At 41.8% G+C, this 20,217-nt stretch overlaps 2 protein-coding genes across 6 annotated transcripts in view; both read left to right on the forward strand.

Moving 5' to 3' along the window:
- The window catches only part of Fife (regulating synaptic membrane exocytosis protein fife), a 2,091,151-nt gene that overhangs the window by 192,197 nt on the left and 1,878,737 nt on the right, over positions 1 to 20,217 (forward strand). The window lies entirely within an intron of this gene.
- Positions 1,626 to 9,112, forward strand: LOC124223231 (uncharacterized). Of its 5 annotated transcripts, none has more exons than XM_046635010.2 (6): positions 1,626 to 2,175; positions 3,671 to 3,742; positions 6,433 to 6,649; positions 6,831 to 7,651; positions 8,326 to 8,495; positions 8,709 to 9,112. In XM_046635010.2, the coding sequence occupies exons 3-6, from the start codon at positions 6,448 to 6,450 to the stop codon at positions 8,749 to 8,751; spliced, it is 1,236 nt and encodes a 411-aa protein (XP_046490966.1). In that variant the 5' UTR covers positions 1,626 to 2,175; positions 3,671 to 3,742; positions 6,433 to 6,447; the 3' UTR covers positions 8,752 to 9,112. The 5 variants fall into 5 exon arrangements, 4 of the variants coding, with proteins under 4 accessions (XP_046490966.1, XP_046490964.1, XP_046490965.1 ...); XM_046635008.2 differs by having other exon boundaries at positions 1,639 to 2,175; positions 8,339 to 8,495; XM_046635009.2 differs by lacking the exon at positions 3,671 to 3,742 and having other exon boundaries at positions 1,640 to 2,175; positions 8,339 to 8,495.

Below are 20,217 nucleotides of genomic sequence, written 5' to 3' on the forward strand. Positions count from 1 at the left end.
ATATATTAGGGTGTGTCGAAAATGAACTTTTTTTTTTTCTTCGCTCCTACCACTCAAAACTTTAGGTTTTGACATTAAAGAGGTCCTCGTTCAAGGAGGGCGCTGTAGCTTGAAGTTTAGAAGTCGCTCAACGAGGATTTAGGTTTCCCATCTAATTAACACGTAAAAAATATTGTTTTTCGTTCAAAATGATGTCAGGCAACCATAAAATTGGCGATGTCTGTATTTCTTGGCTTATTTGAAAGCATGACTCATCCCCTAAACGATGATAGGTCGTTTTTCGACTTACCTTGTTCCAATTTTTTTTTACGCCACTTTTCGACCACAATAGTCACTTTTTCAAGTTTACAAAGTCTCCAAGGTATCAATGAGTCCAAAATGAATTGCTACAAGTATTGATTCTTGATTCGAATATAAATAACCAATTCTAAAAATTGGTAAATTCCGTATCTTCAATTTTATTCAAAAAACCATGTTTATTTTGAGAAATTTTGTATGTTTCACTAATTTTTGGAATTGGTTATTTATATTCGAATCAAGAATCAATACTTGTAGCAATTCATTTTGAACTCATTGATACATTGGAGACTTTGTAAACTTGAAAAAGTGACTATTGTGGTCGAAAAGTGGCGTAAAAAAAATTGGTACAAGGTAAGTCGAAAAACGACCTATCATCGTTTAGGGGATGAGTCATGCTTTCAAATAAGCCAAGAAGCACAGAAATCGCCAATTTTTTGGATGCCTGACATCATTTTGAACGAAAAACAATATTTTTTACGTGTTAATTAGATGGGAAACCTAAATCCTCGTTGAGCGACTTCTAAACTTCAAGCTACAGCGCCCTCCTTGAACGAGGACCTCTTTAATGTCAAAACCTAAAGTTTTGAGTGGTAGGAGCGAAGAAAAAAAAAAGTTCATTTTCGACACACCCTAATATATATATATATATATATATATATATATATATATATATTGTACATTCATCATACAACTACCAGCAACCCCAATTAAGCGCTTAATTATTGCGGTTTTCCACTATTGCACAGAAATATATTCATCGTTTGATGAACGTATTTTTTCAACGATTATTGTTCACGTTTTACTGCTACTTGTGATCTACGTTCAATAACCGTTTATGAAATTTATTCAATATCGGACTATTTTCAAGATACATTGAATTGTATAATATGTATATTTGATCAAATGGGTTCATACTTGTTTTACTTCAACACGATTGAGGAAAATTCAACGTTGAGTACAATATTCAGATTATGAACGCACTTTTAGTATTCATGTATGCGGAACCGCCTGATGCCAAGCGGTGGCCAAATCAGTTGATTATCTTATAATTAGTTTCCGAAAAATGGACTTTAATTACCCGTTATTTTGATGCCAATATTATGTGGTAACTAAAGCTGAACACTGATCTTGTATTCATTTACCGGTGCATGGAACATAGATATAACCAATAAAAGGAAGAGAATAAAGAAGTGTCCGAAACGTGAATAATTTCGTACCAAGAATAATAATTTATTGTACATTTTTATAATTATTTCACAATATTGGTTATCATATTATAATATATTAAATCTCATTATTTGGCACGAATTACGTCAAGACTTCAATATCTTGTATGAGTACTTGCTAAAACAAGCGTTCATCATATCCTGTCGCATTTTTAACGTCGTTTGTACGTTTATTTTTCGCGCTATTTTATCGGAGTTCTGTGCGTTATACATTGTGTCACTACTGATATATTATTCTCCTGCTCTGGTGCGTCAGCGTCGGTAACGCTGCAAGCTAGAGTAAGAGCGCAATAATTATATGTAGAGACAGAACTTATCCCATGGACCGCGCATTCATACAGTAAGTGTAAGTATAGCGAGTGGTAAGACAAGGACAGCTCGGAATAACACGGGCATATATGGCAAAGTTGATTCCCTTTTGGGCACGATCTCTCTGTCGCTCTTGCGTCTCCTCTATCTTTGTCTTTGTCTGGGAGCCTATATTCATCCCCACCCTTGCAACTGGCCTCAGGCGCTGGTTATGGCGTTATTCGTCAACCGAATGCGGAGGTGCTCGGATCGATCGGTGATCGTGTAGCAAAAAAGGTGAGAAGCTATTGTTAATCTGCGGCCTAGACGGAAGAAGCAAATTCGTCATTAAATAACGCTGGTAAGTACAACTACATATTTTTCCAAATATGGTGGTATTTTGTCTTAATACATCGAGCATTCTTGGTTGAAAAAATAATGTGTTTTGCAACTCAAATTCTGTCTCTTCTGTATTTTTTTCTTTCCTTTCTTTTCTTTCTTCAAAAGAAACTATGTGTAATGTTCTGCGTCTTTTTCTCTAAACCAAACGATGTACCATAAAAATATGGAATAGTTTATTGTTTATTATATAACGTTCATGAATATTTTTGAACTGTTTTTAAACGTTATTTATATGTGTTAAGTTTACTATGATACGTATATTATAGGTTAATTATATTAGTTCTTGTCGAATTTGAGGAAAACTTCATGTTAATAATCATCCCATGTGATCATGCGGTTATTAGTAACTTTTGCTCTGTATTGTTTGAAATCGGTTTCGTGTTTATTATTTTTTTAGATACCGTTTCAACATATCTATAACATACATATGAACTCGTAGCATCTTCCAAAGTAACAAAGTATAGTAATACAGCCACGTAAATATTTCTGTGCCATCGAAATCACAGAAATATTATTTTGACAATATTTTTTATTTTCTTTTCCCTTCAATTGAAAATAACAATTATTATCCATCAGAAGAAGACGGTCATGTTAGACAATAGAGACAATAGAGAAGATCCGTAGCAATAAAGCTTTTTCACCAGTTAGTGCAACAACTTATATAGAGGTTTATTAAAAATTATGTATTTTGATCCAAAATTCTGTTTTGTGTATATTTTCTTGGATTTGGGCTGAATAAATATTAAAAAGGGATTTGCACCTGAATAATTTTGTAAACACTGGTAAAAATAGTGGTCATCTACCCATCAAACGTATATAATACGCAGGAAATTCGTAACAAGTAATTTTATTCCATTGGATTTGACTTTGATCTTTACCGATAAACGTATAGTATACTCATGATTTACGTTCAGTAGTAGGCGTCATGATATACTATTCGAAAAGTATTAGAATATAAGCAGGACATCGGCCCAGAATTGGTTCAACGTTAAACTACGATCTTGTTTAATTTGTAGTAACAATAAATAGCGATACATAGAACTATAAGTACTATAGAATAATAATATTAGTAACAGTACTATCTAGTCCTGAAATATATCACGATTCCTACTACTGAACGTAAATCATGAGTATACTATGCGTTTATCGGTAAATGTCAGAGTCAAATCCAATAGAATGAAACTACTCATTACCTGCGTATTATATACGTTCGATGGGTAGCTGACCACGTTTTTTATTCGTGTTTACAAAATTGTTCGGCTACAAATGCCTTTTTAATATTTATTTAGCCCAAATCCAAGAAAATATACACGAAACAGCATTTTTGATCAAATTACTTAATTTTCAATAAAATTTTATATAAATTGTTGCGCTAACTCGTGTAAAAGCTTTATTGCTATGAATCTTCTGTATTGACTCACGTACTACGTTCATTAGGTTCATTTAACTTTTAGTTTTCAGAGTGGTGTGCGGATATTTACGACAAATAAGGCAAGCACGTTAAAGCGTACATCATTTCTTGTCTGGTGTGTATTATTATTTAGTTTTATAACATGCCTCATGATTTAAAAGTTCTGAGTAAACGACATTTGCGTCGCAAAACAGCTATAAATACTCGTAAAGTATTACTGAGTATTGCAGGCAATAATTGTGCACTCGAGCACCTTACGAAATCACAATTAAAAGATGCTAGTCATGAACATGTGTCTTGTATCGGAGAATATGTGCACTCTATAGATAGCGATTATGATGTTGATCATATCCATCAAAGTAATGAACAGAATGAAGAAAACTCTAATTCGAACCGCGATAATAAAGATTTCAAAGACATCGAAAGTGACATAGATAGCATCAAAGCTACGTTGTACAGTTCTGAAGATAATTCAAGTTCCGTCAGCGATGAAGTGCATTTAGATGATGAAACGAACTTTGTTGAAAATTTGCGCGACTGGGCATCTTCAAATAACATCACACATAACGCGATCGATCAATTGCTAGCATTATTGAAACCAGCACATCCTATCTTACCCTTAAGTGCTAGGACTCTACTTCACACGTCACGACGTATTGAAACGTTAAATTTAGACAACGGAGAAATGTGTTATTTCGGTTTGGAGAAATGCTTGAGACAAAAACTCGAGTCAGGTCTCAAAAAAGGACTGTCACCTGAACATACGTTGCGAGTTGATTTTAATATTGATGGGATTCCCGTTTATAAAAGTAGCGGAACATCATTTTGGCCAATTTTGGGACGCAGTATTTCAATGATCGATGATAGCCCATTTGTAATTGGTGTTTATTATGGTACGGGTAAACCGATGCCACTATCTTCATATTTACGAGATTTAATTAAAGAAACGTCACGTTTAAGCACCAATGGTTTTGAGTTTAATGGCACCAAATACTTTGTCAGAGTTGGTTTATTCGCGTGTGACGCGCCCGCGAGATCTATGTTGAAAATGTGTTTAGGACATTCGGGTAAGGATGCTTGCGAGAGGTGTAAGATTCGCGCAGTTCATCTCAACCGTAAACTGTGTTATCCATGTGACACCGAATTCCAGAAGCGAAAAGATAGTGATTTTGTTGCACCTAGTGAAAACGATCGTCACGTTAAAGGACGTTCGCCTCTTTTAGATCTTTACGTGGGACTAGTCTCCCAATTTCCTTTAGATCCCATGCATTTAATCTACCTGGGAATTTTGAAGAGGTTGCTCCTTAAATACTGGGTCGAGGGTTCACGTGATTGCAAATTGTCTAAGGATATTTTGTTAGAAATTGAACGTATAATGAAACTATTGGCGCGATATGTTCCGGCAGAGTTTCCTCGAAAGCCCCGTGGATTTTTGGATTTGCATCGATGGAAAGCGACAGAATTTAGATTTTTCTTGTTATATTCCGGCCCTGTTGTAATGCGGGATGTGCTAGATCGAAAAAAGTACAAACATTTTTTATTATTGTCTGCCGCCGTGTATATTCTATCGAATACAGCCTTGTTCTCGCGTTTTCGAAACATCGCGCAAGATATGATCGAAAAATTCGTTACTCAAGGTGCTAAGATATACGGACAAAACTTTGTCGTATATAATGTACATTCGCTGCTGCATGTCATAGACGACGTAGAACGATTTGGCCCATTAGAAGAATACAGTTGCTTTGTGTATGAAAATCATTTGGGCCATTTGAAACGACTTATTCGATCGAAACGCTTGCCGCTGCAGCAGCTGAGTAATCGACTTGAAGAACTAAGTTCTATTCGTAAAACTAATTGTCAGGAAAAATTTATTCCTAAACCCAAATTTATTGGAAATTCTCGTGAATGTCAGGCTCTGGAAACGAAAAAATTCAAAATATCAATAAAAAGGCCGGATAATGTAGTAGCTTGTGGGACAGAAATATTAGTGATCAAATCAATCCTTTTCATTGCCGGAGAATATAGAATTATAGGTACTCCGTTCAAGTACAAGCGAGACCTTTATCAGAAACCTATTAAATCTTCCAAACTAGGGATTTTTTTCGTAAGAAGTTTCAACGTAGCGAAATCTTATCGCGTCGATGATATATTACATAAATTCGTCTGTCTTCCATTTAAAGATGGTTTCGCAGTAACTCCGATACTACACGAAATGAAATAAAATTTTTATTTTTTGTTAAACATCTCAACGAAACGAGCTCTCGACAAAAAACAGATGATGAACCTACGATTCTCGGCAATGTGTACGAGGAAGAGGGATTCGTTCAAGACATGTATAGTATGTCTATGTCTACCTCGCACACATTCCCGAGAATCGTAGGTTCATTATCTCTTTTATATTAAAAGTTTGCTTCAATTGAGATGTTTAGCAAAAAATAACATTATCGTATACCTATTACCATATACCGTATATGCCGAGTCTAATTTACCTAGTAGTCCAATATACCCAACTCTACCATATGTTCATAACATCACTTTTGAGCTGATTTATTATAGTTTTGTACGTCACATTGACGTTCAAGTATTGGTTAGACATGCGTTCCCAAAATCTTCATAATGTTTCATGATCGATTCATCTTTTAACTTATATACTACCTTGCATATTCCTATGTTGATGTCCTAATTAAAAACTTTTAAACTGGCACTTTTTGCTCAGAGTGGAATAAAAGTGCTTGAATTTTGATCAAATATAAATTTATACACCAGACTAGAGAATATGATACATTTAACGATGTTTTTACTCAGTCGTGCTGCAGAACTATGTATGCGGTGATTGAATTCTTGGTTGGCGAAGATAGAGAATGCGCATTGGTACCAGTTCTTTGGCTGGTCGAAAACAACACCCAATGTTACTGGCCACGGACAAAAACTGAAGATCATTTTACAAAACTTGTAAAATCAAAGGCTGCCTATGAAAAAACATGGCCAAAGTTTGCCATTCACAAAGTACTGCATACCGGAGGTGATTATTGGAACGTAGAACTTTTTTTTACAATTGTATACGGATTGAATGTTTCAATCATATTAATTTTCACTTGGATAAGAGTTACGACGATATATTTTGATCATATTGTACATTTGTGATTAATTTTGCTAATCAATGAGCATTCGGTATTGATTGATATTCCTTGATTAACTAACAGATGACTACCACGACACCGAAGCAACGATGGCGCGCCTACTGGAGCTGGGCACGTCCGATGAATCCGGAATAATTCGCAACATCGCTAAAAAATCCACTGTAATACCTCAGCAAGATATTACCAATGACGTGGACGAGAATGAAGCTACGAACAGTGATGATGTCGAACCTGAGCCGCAAAAGAAAAAACGTAAACACAAAACCGACAAGAAGAAGGCTAAAAATCGACACGTTAGTAACAAAAAAAAAAAAACGAAGCGTTCTCGTGAAAGTTCAAGTAGTTTAGGTTACACCTCTTCAGCTGACGAGAATTTGCCACCGTCCGAAGTCGATGAATCGACTTCTAACCGTAATAAGAATACTCGCTACATTAACTCAGCCAAAGGATCTACCAAAAATCAGACACCAAAGAAAAACTTGGCCCACAAGATCGTACAGCACCAGTATAATGATAATTCCCATGAGTCACCGAATCAGTTGTCTGGATATGAAACATCAAATAGAAACATTTCTAGTAGGATCATCAGGTCTACCACGCAATATGACTTATCAAGATCCTTTTCACAACTTGAACCTTCAACCCCGACCACATCACGCGAACAGAATACCTTTGAAGAAAAAACTCTGCAGTATTTAGAACACATTAAATCCTACACTGAACAAAACCATCTGCTACTACGTAAAATCTTCTCAAAACAGAAGGAAGTCAGCATCGACGTAACAAAGAAACCAGCCGAATTCCCAAAACTTCCTCTTAACTCCATGGAAGACTTCTCCAACCTCGAAAATATCCTGAAATCCGAAGAGCATCGAACTTATTTAGTGAGTAGACCTTGCAATCATATTCAAAATATGTATGTCATGACATACGGATAGGTACTAATACCGAGCGTATTCTTCAATGAGGGCCAACCCCCTCCCTAGCGCAAACCAACACAGGCACATGAGGCTCGGCCGGGAGGGGATAGAATGCCAGTGGCCATGTTAGTCTCCACTCGACCGAACTTCACGTACGCGTCATGTGCCTGAGTTGGCTTAGCACTAGGGAGGGGGTTGTCTCTCATTGAAGAATACGCTCGGTATGTGTTGACTGCAAAGGAATAATGAAAATTACTACAGGCATACAGAATTGCGGTTCGTAACGTTTTAACCCTCTCGGACCGTATGTTGCTTCTACGCAACACGCACTTTGAGGCTTCATAAAACTGTATCGGTCGCAAGGTCAGGGTTCTAACTGCATAGTTCCATTAAGCAAGGTCAGATGGCCTTATAGATACTCCTAAACCCTGAGGTAAACTGCTTTCACCCATCGAAATATCAATATGGTGAGAGATTTTCATTCAACATGAAATCGGTCTCGGTCTGATCGAGAGGGTTAACGTTAAAAAATGCTGAAAAAATATTAGGAATCGACAATCTCCAACTAGTCAAAATTGTTATCGATGTTGATAACAGTAAGAATATTTTGAATTCAATTCGACATTCATTCATTTTAGTATTTTGTTGCAGACCGGGAAACTGGCTTCTGTTGGAGGGACAAGCGGTCGCCAATGTGTGTTGGCTATAATGAGGTCACTACTCACAAACGAATTAGCGATGCAATTCAATTGGGCAGGGAGGGACAAAGTCCCATTTCAAAAGACATTGACAATGGAAACTGTTTACGGTAATGAATAATTCATGAAATTTTCGAGAAACAGTTATTACTTGGATTTATCGTGTGAAAACAATATTATTCACACATTATTATTCAAATTATGCAAACTGTTAACTTTTTTCCCAATATATTCGAGATTCATCACAATTTACATTGAAATTATTCCTTATCAGTTATCAATATCGTGATATTGTACCTTCCTTTTGATGTATTTTTTCTCAGAGGCTGTGAAACAAACCTTTCTTGGCAAGAAGGAAATTGGTGATGCAACCGAAACCAGTGTTTCGTGTGCCGTGAAAGACTGGTTAAAACTAGCTCGATCACGGCATACCTATGTACGAAAGAAGGGCTAAGAAACTGTGGTAAACGTCAACTAATTTTAAAAACAGTCATATAAAAGTACAAATCATACAGGCATATAAATATTTCTGATATAAGTGTAATATTCTTAGCGTTTTCTGTTAGTTGTAACTACCGTGAAGACGAAAGTATAGTGTAGGTTGAGCTGTGTCTATGAGCTACAAGATGTACCTTTTTTTTTGATAAATGAGTATTTATAGATATAAGATATTTGTGTAACGTTCTAACAAAGATATAATAAAATCGATTCACATATATAAACTAAATTCGTACGCTTTCTAACTCAACCCAGACTTGTTTCTAGCTAACGTGAAATGATCTTCCTCTATAGCAGTGTACTATATACGCTTTCAATTACACATCCAAGATACGTTATGTATTCAAGTCTAGAGGTCCAATTAAAAACGTTTTTTAACACTGTATAATATTCGTTTAGACATAAATAATGAAAGATTAAAGCGTCATTAACAGAAAACATTTTGTCACGTTAGTTAAACGGACATTGTCAACACATTTTAATAGAAAAAATTTCCTTCATAATTTGAGTTTTAAAACGTACTTGCGAAACGTCTCTTAGTAGTCATCAATATCCAAATATTAGACGATTACCATAAATATTAAAATAACGGATTTTCGATACGTTTTATCAACAAATTGAGATACGATTTATAAATGTTTGGTTTCAAACGTATAAAATTTGCATATGAACAACTATCGTAAGACGTCCACCAAAAACGTTTAATAAACCGAAATCACGGCGGACATTCTTCGCAATAAAATACGTAGGTGCTGCACGTTTATTCTACAGAATAAAACGTTCTTTTTTGACGAATTTCATACGCTTTATATACTGGCATTGTTTATTGGGAAGTAACTTGTACGGTGCAGCTATGAGCGTGCATTCACCAATCGGCTCGGTCGAGAGGGATTATCAGCACATCGATATAACAAACCATCCGGACGATTCGCCGATCGGTTAATTTCTGGAGGTAGATTTGGACTATCCTGTAGAACTCCGCGAGGATCACAAAGACTTGCCTCTTTGTCCCGAGCATTTTACTCCTCCAGGTAGTAAAAACGTCAAACTCGCGACCACCCTCCACTCCAAAACATATTATACATTGCACTATAGAAATTTGAAGCATTGTTTGAGTTTAGAATTGAAAGTAACGAAAATGCACAGAGTTTTGAAGTTTGCACAATCTCCATGGCTCGAGCCTTACATCACGCTCAACACGGACATGCGCAAACGGTCTAGGAATGAATTTGAGAAAAACTTTTACAAACTCATGAATAACGCGGTGTTCGGCAATACTATGGAGAATGTGCGAAATCATAAAGATGTAGAATTGGTTACAAAATGGTAGGGAAGAGGTGGTACGAGAGCGCTTATTGCCCGAGCAAACTTTCACAGCTGCACCGTATTTGGCGCTGATATGGTAATCATTGAAATGAATCGTGTCAAAGTTCACTTCGCTAAACCTATTTACGTCGGTGCATCGATTCTGGATCTATCAAAAATCATTCTTTACGATTTTCACTATAATTATGTCAAATCCAACTTTTCGAACAACGAGGTCAAATTGTTGTATAGCGACACAGACAGCCTTATTTATCAATTGAACTTATCGAACATCTACGATATCGTCAAACGTGATGTGGATACAATGTTTGATACCTCTGACTATCCGCCCGACAATGTGTATGGCATTCCGCTCAAAAACAAGAAACGACTAGGGCTAATGAAGGATGAAAATAATGGTAAAATTATGACAGAGTTTGTGGGACTGCGAGCAAAACTGTACACATTTACTACGATGGGCGGGGATGGGGAAAAAGTGAGTAAGCGCGCCAAGGGTGTGAAAAATTCGTCGATTAATAGCATCACGTTTGATGATTATAAGCGCTGTCTGATGGCTTACCAAGAGTTGACCCTCTCCCAGTGTCTGATACGAAGTAAGAAATATGAAGTAAGCACGATCGTACGAAAAAAAATTGGCTTTCAGTTGGCAGGATGACAAGCGGCAATTGATACCTGGACAGTCCGACACCCTACCTTGGGGGTTTGTCCCAGCCTCCCAATAGCTATAGGATAAAACTGTAGACGTAAAATTACTGTGAATATTCACGTTTGACGCCTCGGGTGATCCGCCATCATGCGGAAACGATATTGACTGGATTTAAAAATGTGAATTCATATACTTCACATTCATTCATTTATTCATTTATTTTTTATCAATATATTGAGAAATTATTTATTTTTATTCGTTCACCTCGAGAAAAGTTGTCAGAAAACAAAAAAAAGTTTTCAGAAAATGAAAAAAAGTTTTCCAAAAGCTTTTTTCCCATTTGATTAACACGTAAAAAATGTTTTCAGAAAATGAAAATAAGTTTTCTGAAAACGAAAAAGTTTTCTGAAAATGAAAAAAAGTTTTCCAAAAAATGAAATATGTAATAATCGTATGGAAAAATTTCAGCTAATTATTATTATTATTGTTGTTGTTGTTGTCGTTGTCGTCGTCGTCGTCGTCGTCGTCGTCGGGGGTTTGGGGATGTGAATTTTTATGTCACCCAGCTTCTGACGGGCCACGGCTACTTCAGACGCTACCTACACAGTTCAGGTTGTGTAGGTAGCGTCTGAAGTAGCCGTGGCCCGTCAGAAGCTGGGTGACATAAAAATTCACATCCCCAAACCCCCTCTGGATCCACGGTCTCAGGTCCTTGATGAGTCGTCTCGTCCAGTTTCCCGTTGTTTCTTCCGTCCACCGTTCCTGCCACGTCTGTACCGTCGCGTCTCTTTCCGTCGTTGCCGCGTCCCGTTGGGTCACGTCCGCGTCTCTTCCGTAGACCCTCTTGCGCTGGAACGCGAGAAGGTCTATGGGAATCACGCCTGCCACCACCAGAACGGCCCGTGCTGAGACCGTCCGATAGGAACAAGCGATCCTCAACGCGCTTCGTCTCTGTACCGTCGTCATTGCGTGACAGTATTTCTCAGTCTTCAGGGAGTCTGCCCAGATCTCCGCACCGTAGAGGAGGATCGAGTCCACCGTCGACATCAGAAGTCTCCGTTTCCCTGGTCTCGGTCCGTTCTTGTTTGCCATCAGGCGGCTTAGGGATGCTATCCTTTCAGCCGCCTTCTGAGCCGTTCGTCGTATGTGAGGCCAGAAGGTCATCTTCGTATCCAGGGTCACCCCCAGGTACTTGACTTCCCCACTGGTCTCGATCTCGTCCGTCCCGACCGTCATGCGTAATGTCGTCGGTATTCGTCTCCTGGTGAGAAGCACCAGTTCTGTCTTTTCCGTCGCGAGTTGCAGTCCGTGGTCAGTCATCCACCGTCCGACTCGTCTCATCGTCTGGTTCAGTGCGTATTGTGCCAGATCTGGAGTTCGCTCGACTATCACTGCCGCCACGTCGTCAGCGTAAGCGACCAGGCGAACGCCGAGTGGGAGCTCCAGTCTGAGCAGGCCGTCGTACATCCCGTTCCAAAAGTCGGGTCCTAGTATGGAACCTTGAGCGACCCCCGCGGTAATCTGTCGCGTCACTTGGCCTTCGGTCGTTTCGTACGTCAGTCGTCTGTTCCGAAGGTAGTCTTCAACAACTCGGAGCAAGTGAGGCGGGACCCCGAAGTCGCCTCTCAGCGACCCTAGGATATCCACCCACCTGGCCGAGTTGAAGGCGTTCTTAACGTCAAGTGTCACCAGCAGCGCGACGGGTCGCACAGCGTGGCAATGTCTGTCTGTCGACCGGAAGGAGTCAACCACCTCTTGGATCGCTCCAATCGTTGATTGACCCCTCCGGAAGCCGAACTGCTGGTCAGAGAGGCCTCCGCCGTCCCATATCGCGTCCGTAAGTCGTGGTCGCAGAAGCTGTTCGTACAGTTTCCCTGTCGTGTCCAGTAAGCTCAGCGGCCAGTAGGCCGACGGCGTGCTGGGGTCACCCTTACCCTTCGGGATAAGGACCAGCCTCGCCACCTTCCACCGGTCGCTGAATGTCCCTGTCGTAAGGCACGTGTTGTAGAGGTCGAGGAGTATCTCCGGCCTCAGGCTCGCCATCAGCCGAAGAACCTCCGCCGGTACCCCGTCCGGTCCTGGCGCCTTACCCCTCTTCATTGCTTTGGTCGCTCCGACGAGCTCCTCGGCGGTGAAGACGGGGGGCGCCGCCGTCTCGTCGTCGTCTGTCGCGTCCGTACGCGTCGGGTGCGTCGGGAACAGTCCGTCGACGATCCGTCGTGCGGTTTCAGCATCCTTGAGTTCTGGCGGGATCCGGGCCCCCAGCCTACCGGTCACAATCTTGTAACCGGCACCCCAGGGGTCGCGGTCTACCTCCTCGCAGAGCTTCTTCCAGCATCGCGTCTTGCTGTCTCTGATGGCGTTCGTCAGTCGTTTCCGTTTAGTCTTGTACTCGGCCTGAAGGGTTTCCCTCTCGGGTCTCCCTCCAGCCCTCGTAACCCGTCGTCGTTTTGCCAGGCAACTCTTCCGCAGCTCGGCTATCTCGTCCGTCCACCAGTATTGTGGTGGTCTGTTACGTCCGTACCGTCGTTTTGGCATTGTGCTGTCGCACAGCCGCGTCGTCAGTTTGGCCGTCTCGTCCGCCAGTCTTTCCGCCCTTTGCCGGCCAGTCAGCTCTGGGGGGACGTCGGTGGTTGGGGCCGGCGCTGCCGCCAGCTCCGCCGAGAACTTCAGTACGTCGAGTTTGTCTACGTTCCACCGCGGGGGGTGCCGTGTCCTCGTCCGTGTCGTCCTTGTCTCTCCTGCCACTTCGAAGGCGATGTACTGATGATCACTGGCCGTGTAGCCCTCGAGCACCCGCCACCGCCCTATCCGTGGCAGAGTTCTGTCCGTCGTCATCGTTACGTCCGGGATGGAGTCCCCGAATCCCGGCCGTCTGTACGTTGGTACGTCTCCCGTGTTCGCCACTACTAGGTCCAGCCTTGCGGCCATCTCCAGCAGCAGCCGTCCGCGTCTGTTCGTTGCCGTCATGCCCCACTCGACCGCCCTCGCGTTGAAGTCCCCCGCGACCACGAGGTCCCCGGGCAGGTCCCTGAGTCCGTCCTCGAGGAGCGCAACCTTTGCCCGGAACTCCGCCGCAGCGCAGTTTGGGGTCAGGTAGACGCTGACGTAAGTGACAGCGCCCACCCTAGCCCAGACGTAGTCGTCCCCGACGCCACGAGCGGTTATCCGGGCTCGGGCAGCGCCCCTCACCCAGATAGCCGCTGTCTTGGTCTCGTTCGTAATCCAATCCTGTGTTTGTCGCACCCTGTACGGCTCGCACAGGATCAGAATGTCGGCGTCGTGTTCGTCTGCTATCTGTGTTAGTAGCATGTCTGCTGTCCTACTACGGTTCAGGTTGCCCTGAACTATCCTGTCCGTCTTTCGGCCTGCTTCTTGCACTCCTCCAACGCAACCCGGTACACCGCGCACCTCCCGGAGCCCGCGACATGCGCCGCATCGCCGTGTCCCGCCTCGGCGCACAGTGGGCAGGCCGGTCTGTTTTTGCAGTCCGTGGCGTAATGTCCTGTCTTGCCACATTTCCTGCAGCACTTCGTCCGGTCTGTATTTTTGCATTTAGCCTTCGTGTGCCCGTATCCCAGGCACTTGTGGCATTTTGTCACCGTCAGTCGTGGTCGGACGCGGCAAGCTACCCATCCAATCCCGATCCGTCCCCGGCCGAGCAGCGCTCTGGCTTCCTGCGACTCTAGGTCGCATACGGCCATAAACTGTTCCGCCCGGTTCGGACCGAAGATATGGACCCCAAAGTCCGCGTCTCGTCCCGTCTCTCGTCGCAGTGCCTGTATCACGTCGTGTCTGGTCGTGACACAGTCAAGATCCATGATCTCCAGTTGAACCCTGGAGGTCCCGGTCCTGACGTTGCCTGCGTCGCCGAACGCGTCCTGCAGGACGCGTCGGAAGTCGTCTCGTCCGTTGGCGTCCGTCTCTATCTTCAGGAGACACAGACCATTCTTTGTCTTCCTGAGAGTCGTCACTTCAACGTGACTCTTCGCAGGGTCGACCGTGGTCCGTATCTTCCTGACAATGTCGGAGTACGTCGTGTCGTTCCCGGGTTTGACGAGCACCGCCGTCCCCCAGTGTTTGGGAGCCGCTCTGCGCCCCTCAGCCCCGGCCGTCGTGTCCGTTGTCGCGTTCGTCTCGTCCGTCCGCGTCTTCCGTTTCTTTTTTTTCTTGTTTTTCCTTGTGACTGTCTGCCAGTCAGCGACCGGTTCCACAACCGTTGCCCTCTTCTGAGAGGATTCCGGAGTGGTTTCAGTCGCCTCCCGTTTCCGTTTCGTCCGCGGAGTGTTTTGTGTCCGTTGGTCAGTCTCAACGTCCGTCTCCATCGTCTCGTTGTCCGTCTTGTGGTCTTTCGGGGCTGCTTTAGCGTGCCTGTTAAGCGCAACGTCGGCAGCCTCGAGAATGGTCTTTATGCCCAGTTTGACGGACATACTCATGTTTTTTTGGATGGCCGCTGCCTCGGCCATCCTTGTCGCCGTACTGTGGATCAGTGACAATAGGTCCGTCAGGTCCATATCGTCCGTGATTCGTGTCTTCGTGCCGATCCCGGATACAGCGGAAGCGCAACTCGCTCCGCTGCCCGTGCTCGACACGCTGTCCGTCCTGTCTCGTCGTTGGTGTCCCAGTATCGTCCTGTTCGCTGTTCCAGTTTTCGTGTCCGCTGTCTTTGTTGCCGTCTTTGTCACCTGGTCCTTGCACAATTTGCGGCCCTCAGAATCCGTGCCGCTGCCATGGGCCACCGGGGCTTTCACCCGATCGGAACCCAGGGTGGATTTCCCCTGTGCTGGGGCTACCACCTGAGGTATGTCGTTATTTACCTTGTGCATCTCCATAAAAGTTCCTAAGTGCTACGGGTCTCTCGGGGGCGCGACTCCCCGTACCGCGCCGGAACGTAGCACGGCCCCTGAGGTCGCCTCGGGGGCCTTCCGTCGGACTTATGCCGACTTCCGTCCCCTCCGACTTACTAGAAAACCCCGGGGTCGTCACTTCCCGAGCAGACCAGGTTTTTACGCCTAATCTGCCTCCTGAGGCCGCCTCGGGGGCCATCCGTTGGGCCTGCGCCAACTTCAGTCCCCCTTGACTTACTCGATGTACGCGGGGTCGTCACTTCCCGAACGGGGGATTTAACCCCCCCTGCCACCTGCGGTATTATTATTATTATTATTATTATTATTATTATTATTATTATTTTTATTATTTTTTTTTTTTTTTTTTTCATGGTATCGAGTATAGCACATGTGCATGCAAAGGAGATGAGTGTGGAAATATTTGTATATTTAAATCTTTCATCGTAATTCGGAAAATACATACAAATTATGTTACATGTTTGTTTTATTTATCCAGCTTTGCGCGAACTATCAAAACCCAACCACTTCACATAGACCTGATTCCCCCGTTTGCGTAATACTTTCTCCACAAGATAACCGTTGGGGTATTTTACTTTGCCGAGCTCCTCCTTGTAGAAGCCTCCCTCGATGGAATGATCTTGATAATCGGTAAGTTTGTACGTCGGTGGATTGATTCATTCTTGTTACTCCTAATGTAAGAAGATATTTCATTCACTGTTGAGGTAATATCAGGATATAGCAGACAGCCGCTACTTTGCCGAACGTAGCGCTGAGTACATTGGTCATGTCGTACTTACACTTATCTACTCAGATTTCAACCCTTTTTTCTACTACATACCATTCATTTATCTTACTTTTGCGGGTAACAGCCTCTCTTTAAATGAATCGAGTAACTAAACATAATTATTTTATTTTATTTGAATGATACACAGACAGGGAAAATTAAAAGCCAACCGGTATAATGAAAATAAATTGAGTTTTGTGTATTGTCAACAGCATGCAGTCGATTAGCACAAAAGAATGTATTCGAAGTATATGGAAAATATTATTGTATTGTATTGTATTGTATAGTATTGTATAACTGTTAGCGTGTAAGTTTACGAGTAGCGGCGAACAATCAAAATGGTATGTCGAATGTAAAATTTTCGCCCTGGGGGTAAACTATTAGCGTGAAAGTTTACGGATCGTCATTAACATTCCTGGCCTATCTAATTGCGATGTCGCCATCCGATCGATTAACACAAAAGAATGTATTCGAAGTACGTGGAAAATATCATTTTTCGCCCTGGGGGCAATCTATTAGCGTGAAAGTTTACGGGTGACGGCGAAGAAAATCAAAATGGCTATTTATTCGGCCAAGCATTAAATCACATTATCAAACTGTCTGACGATAAAAAATCAAAATGGCTGTTCATCCGACTGAGCAAAAATCAAAATGGCTGCTATCAAAATGGCCGCTCGTCACACGGCAAAATCTGGCGATTATACTGGTGACGTCATGTGTGTTAACCGCCGGTAGCAATATCATTGGTATTTTTTGGGTTAGATCTCTCGTATCCTATCTACTGACGACAACAGATTCAACACACGGGTATTGGTGAATTTCTCTGAAGAAAAATTCCCGTAAATTTACTGCTTTTGTATATGTAGGTATTATATACCAATTTTGCAGCGTACCTTTCGGTATTAAAACGGCAGTAAGCGGGTTCATTCGTGCACTCAACCTAGTAATTGGTAATGAATATTCTGCTTTTCTGACCTGTTATATAGAAGATTATTACGTCACGTGACTTCGATTCTCATATGCAGCGTTTAAATTTGGTATCTGGTCGTTTGATGCAACATAATTTTACCATCCGTTTAGCAAAAACATTACTTTACAGAGAATCAGTTCCGTTTCTAGGTTTCATAATTACACCTGCTGGTGTACATCGGAATCCAGATAAGTTAGCAGTAATTCAGAAATTTTTAGTACCTACCAATAAAAAACAACTTCAACAATTCCTAGGCGTATGTAATTATTATGGGCAATTAAATATGCAAATAAAGTAACACCACTGGGTAATCTTCTGTAAGATAATGTTGATTGGGAGTGGAAAAGCGAACATACGAAAGCCCATAACAAGCTAAAAGAAATGTTTTTGAAGTATATTACGTTAAATTATTGTATTCTGAATACTGAATTCCAAGTACATACTGATGGCAGTAATCTTGGTATAAGTGGTATTTTGTATCAAATAGATTCGGCGGGAAATCATAGAATAACATCTTTAGCAAGTAGATGTCTGAAGAAAGCTGAACTTAACTATAATACAACCGAAAAAGTATTACTTGCCATAGTATTTGCAATAACAACATTTAGAATTTACCTGATAGGAAGTCCGTTTCTAATAATCACTGATCATCTTGCACTAACATTTTTGAATACTGCTCAATTTCAAAGTATGCGACTTATAGAAAGAATGTAAATTCGAAAATTTGATGATTTCGACAAATTAACGACGAAGCGAGGAATCGAACCTGGTGTCTAGAGATTCTTAGCCAGAACCTTACTTCACTAGACCACCTAGCCGCCCTGACTCTGTTGTCATTAATTTCTTTCATCACCAGTGAGTTCGAATTTGTTTTCATGTGCCCGGTTTATGTGTGAATAAGAAGTTTCTTCTCTTCAAGCACTGTGTATATGGAGGACTATAATGTGAAGATGTTGTGTTTACCCTTTTGAATCCTTGCTTTCGATGAGAAGCCACCTAAGACAAGAAAAGCCGTCTAATGAATGATCTGCGAATGTGCAAATCATTTTTTTACGAGAAGAATATTGTTGAAATAATGTAAATTCGAAAAATTGGTGATTTCGAAAAATTAACGACGGAGTCAAGAATCGAACCTGACGTCTAGAGATGCTTGAACGGAGCCTTACTTCACTAGACCACCTAGCCGCCCTGTTTGTTTTGTCTCCGTTGTTCGGGTTGTCCATTCGGCCACCGTCGTCCTGACGATGGTCCACCTCGTCCACGTCCTCACTGATAGTTCTGTTGCTCGCAGTCTTTATCTCTGTTTCGTTTTGGTGAGTTTTTTTGTAGGTCTACTTTATGTACTTCTTCTTGTACTCTTTCTGGTACTAATTTTAGAGAACCTTTTTCTGCTGATTCAGAGGCTAATGCTTTTGTCAACGCCATCTCTAATGTAGGTTCCTTTATCTTCAACAATTCAGCCTTCATGCCTTTGCTCCTGAATCCACAAACGAACTGATCTAATATTTGATCGTCAGCTTGGCCATCGGGAAACTTGCAGTCAATGGCAAGTGTTTGAAGAACAGCAACATATTCACTTATTGATTCTTTTCTGCCTGGACTCTTTGTCGAAATTCATTACGGTTTACTAAATATGAGGCAGGAGGTTTGATATATTCTTTCACGGCTTTTACAATAGCGTCAAATTCTTTTTCTCCTGGCTTGTTTGGTTTACAAACTTTGGCTATGATTTCGTAAGTCTCTGCACTAACTTTCATGAGCATGATTACTCGCTGTTTCTTTTTATCGGTTACGTCATTAACCAGGAAATATTGTTCTCGTCTGCCTATAAAATTCTCTCAACAGTCTTTTTTGTATCAAAATCTCCAAATTACCTGATTTCTCCATTTTTTCTTTGTTCCGACTCTGCTATTTTCTGGTTCTTCTTTGTTTAGTATATTTTCCCACGTTATGATTGTTTCTTCTTCCCTTTCATCGATCCTTGTCTTTACATATTCGCGTAACTCTCGACGAAGCTCGATGACTGTGATGAGACTTTCTATTTTTATACCATTGGCTTGGCAAACTTCAATTAATATATCCTTAATTAAATTTTGTATCCAAGATGTGCCTATTGGCATTTGTTTCAATCCTGGTCGCCAGCTATTCTATATGCTCGGCATGTGGGAAGGTATCAGGTGATTAGAGAGAATTAAAACGTGCGCCTGATCACAAGGCGTAGGAGGAACTGGATTTATTTCACGCTGGTCAGCTTGAGCTTACACATAGATATACAGGGACAATCTCTTGAAACTACAGTCAATGCGCATGCGCCAAATAATTCAATTTCATTGGTCGGTGAAATCGCCCCGCGGCGATCTCTTTGTCTGCTGAGCAGGGCGCCAATGTACACAAAATGAAACAAAAGTTGTAAATCTCTCGCGCGTAAAGCCGTGGATTGAGGTTATGTTGCTGTTTATTTTTACGTAGCGTGAATTGTCTAAAAAGAACAGTATAGTTTAGCAAAACCGTGGTCAATATCGGAAGATATTCAACCGACGCAATGAAGAATTTAACGGAAAAGCAAATATTTCACCGACCAATGAGATTGAATTATTTGGTGGATGTGCAGTCGTCGTCAAAGGACTAGCACTGAGAGATTGTCAAATCGGAAATCGTCACAGTAACCGCCATGTTAAAGGCTTTACCTATGAGCTTACCTACTAACTGAGTCACGTTGTCTTTGAGTTGAGTGGGCGTATTCAAACTGTTACAATAGGCA

Source organism: Neodiprion pinetum, chromosome 7 (assembly GCF_021155775.2).
Source record: "Neodiprion pinetum isolate iyNeoPine1 chromosome 7, iyNeoPine1.2, whole genome shotgun sequence".
Lineage (NCBI taxonomy): Eukaryota > Metazoa > Arthropoda > Insecta > Hymenoptera > Diprionidae > Neodiprion > Neodiprion pinetum.

Excerpts from the sequence above, each read along its gene's own strand:
- LOC124223231 (XM_046635008.2), top strand. The coding sequence starts at position 6,448 with ATGTATGCGGTGATTGAATTCTTGGTTGGCGAAGATAGAGAATGCGCA. Across the intron at positions 6,650-6,830 it reads CAAAGTACTGCATACCGGAG|ATGACTACCACGACACCGAA; the intron begins GTGATTATTGGA and ends ATTAACTAACAG. Across the intron at positions 8,496-8,708 it reads GACAATGGAAACTGTTTACG|AGGCTGTGAAACAAACCTTT; the intron begins GTAATGAATAAT and ends ATTTTTTCTCAG.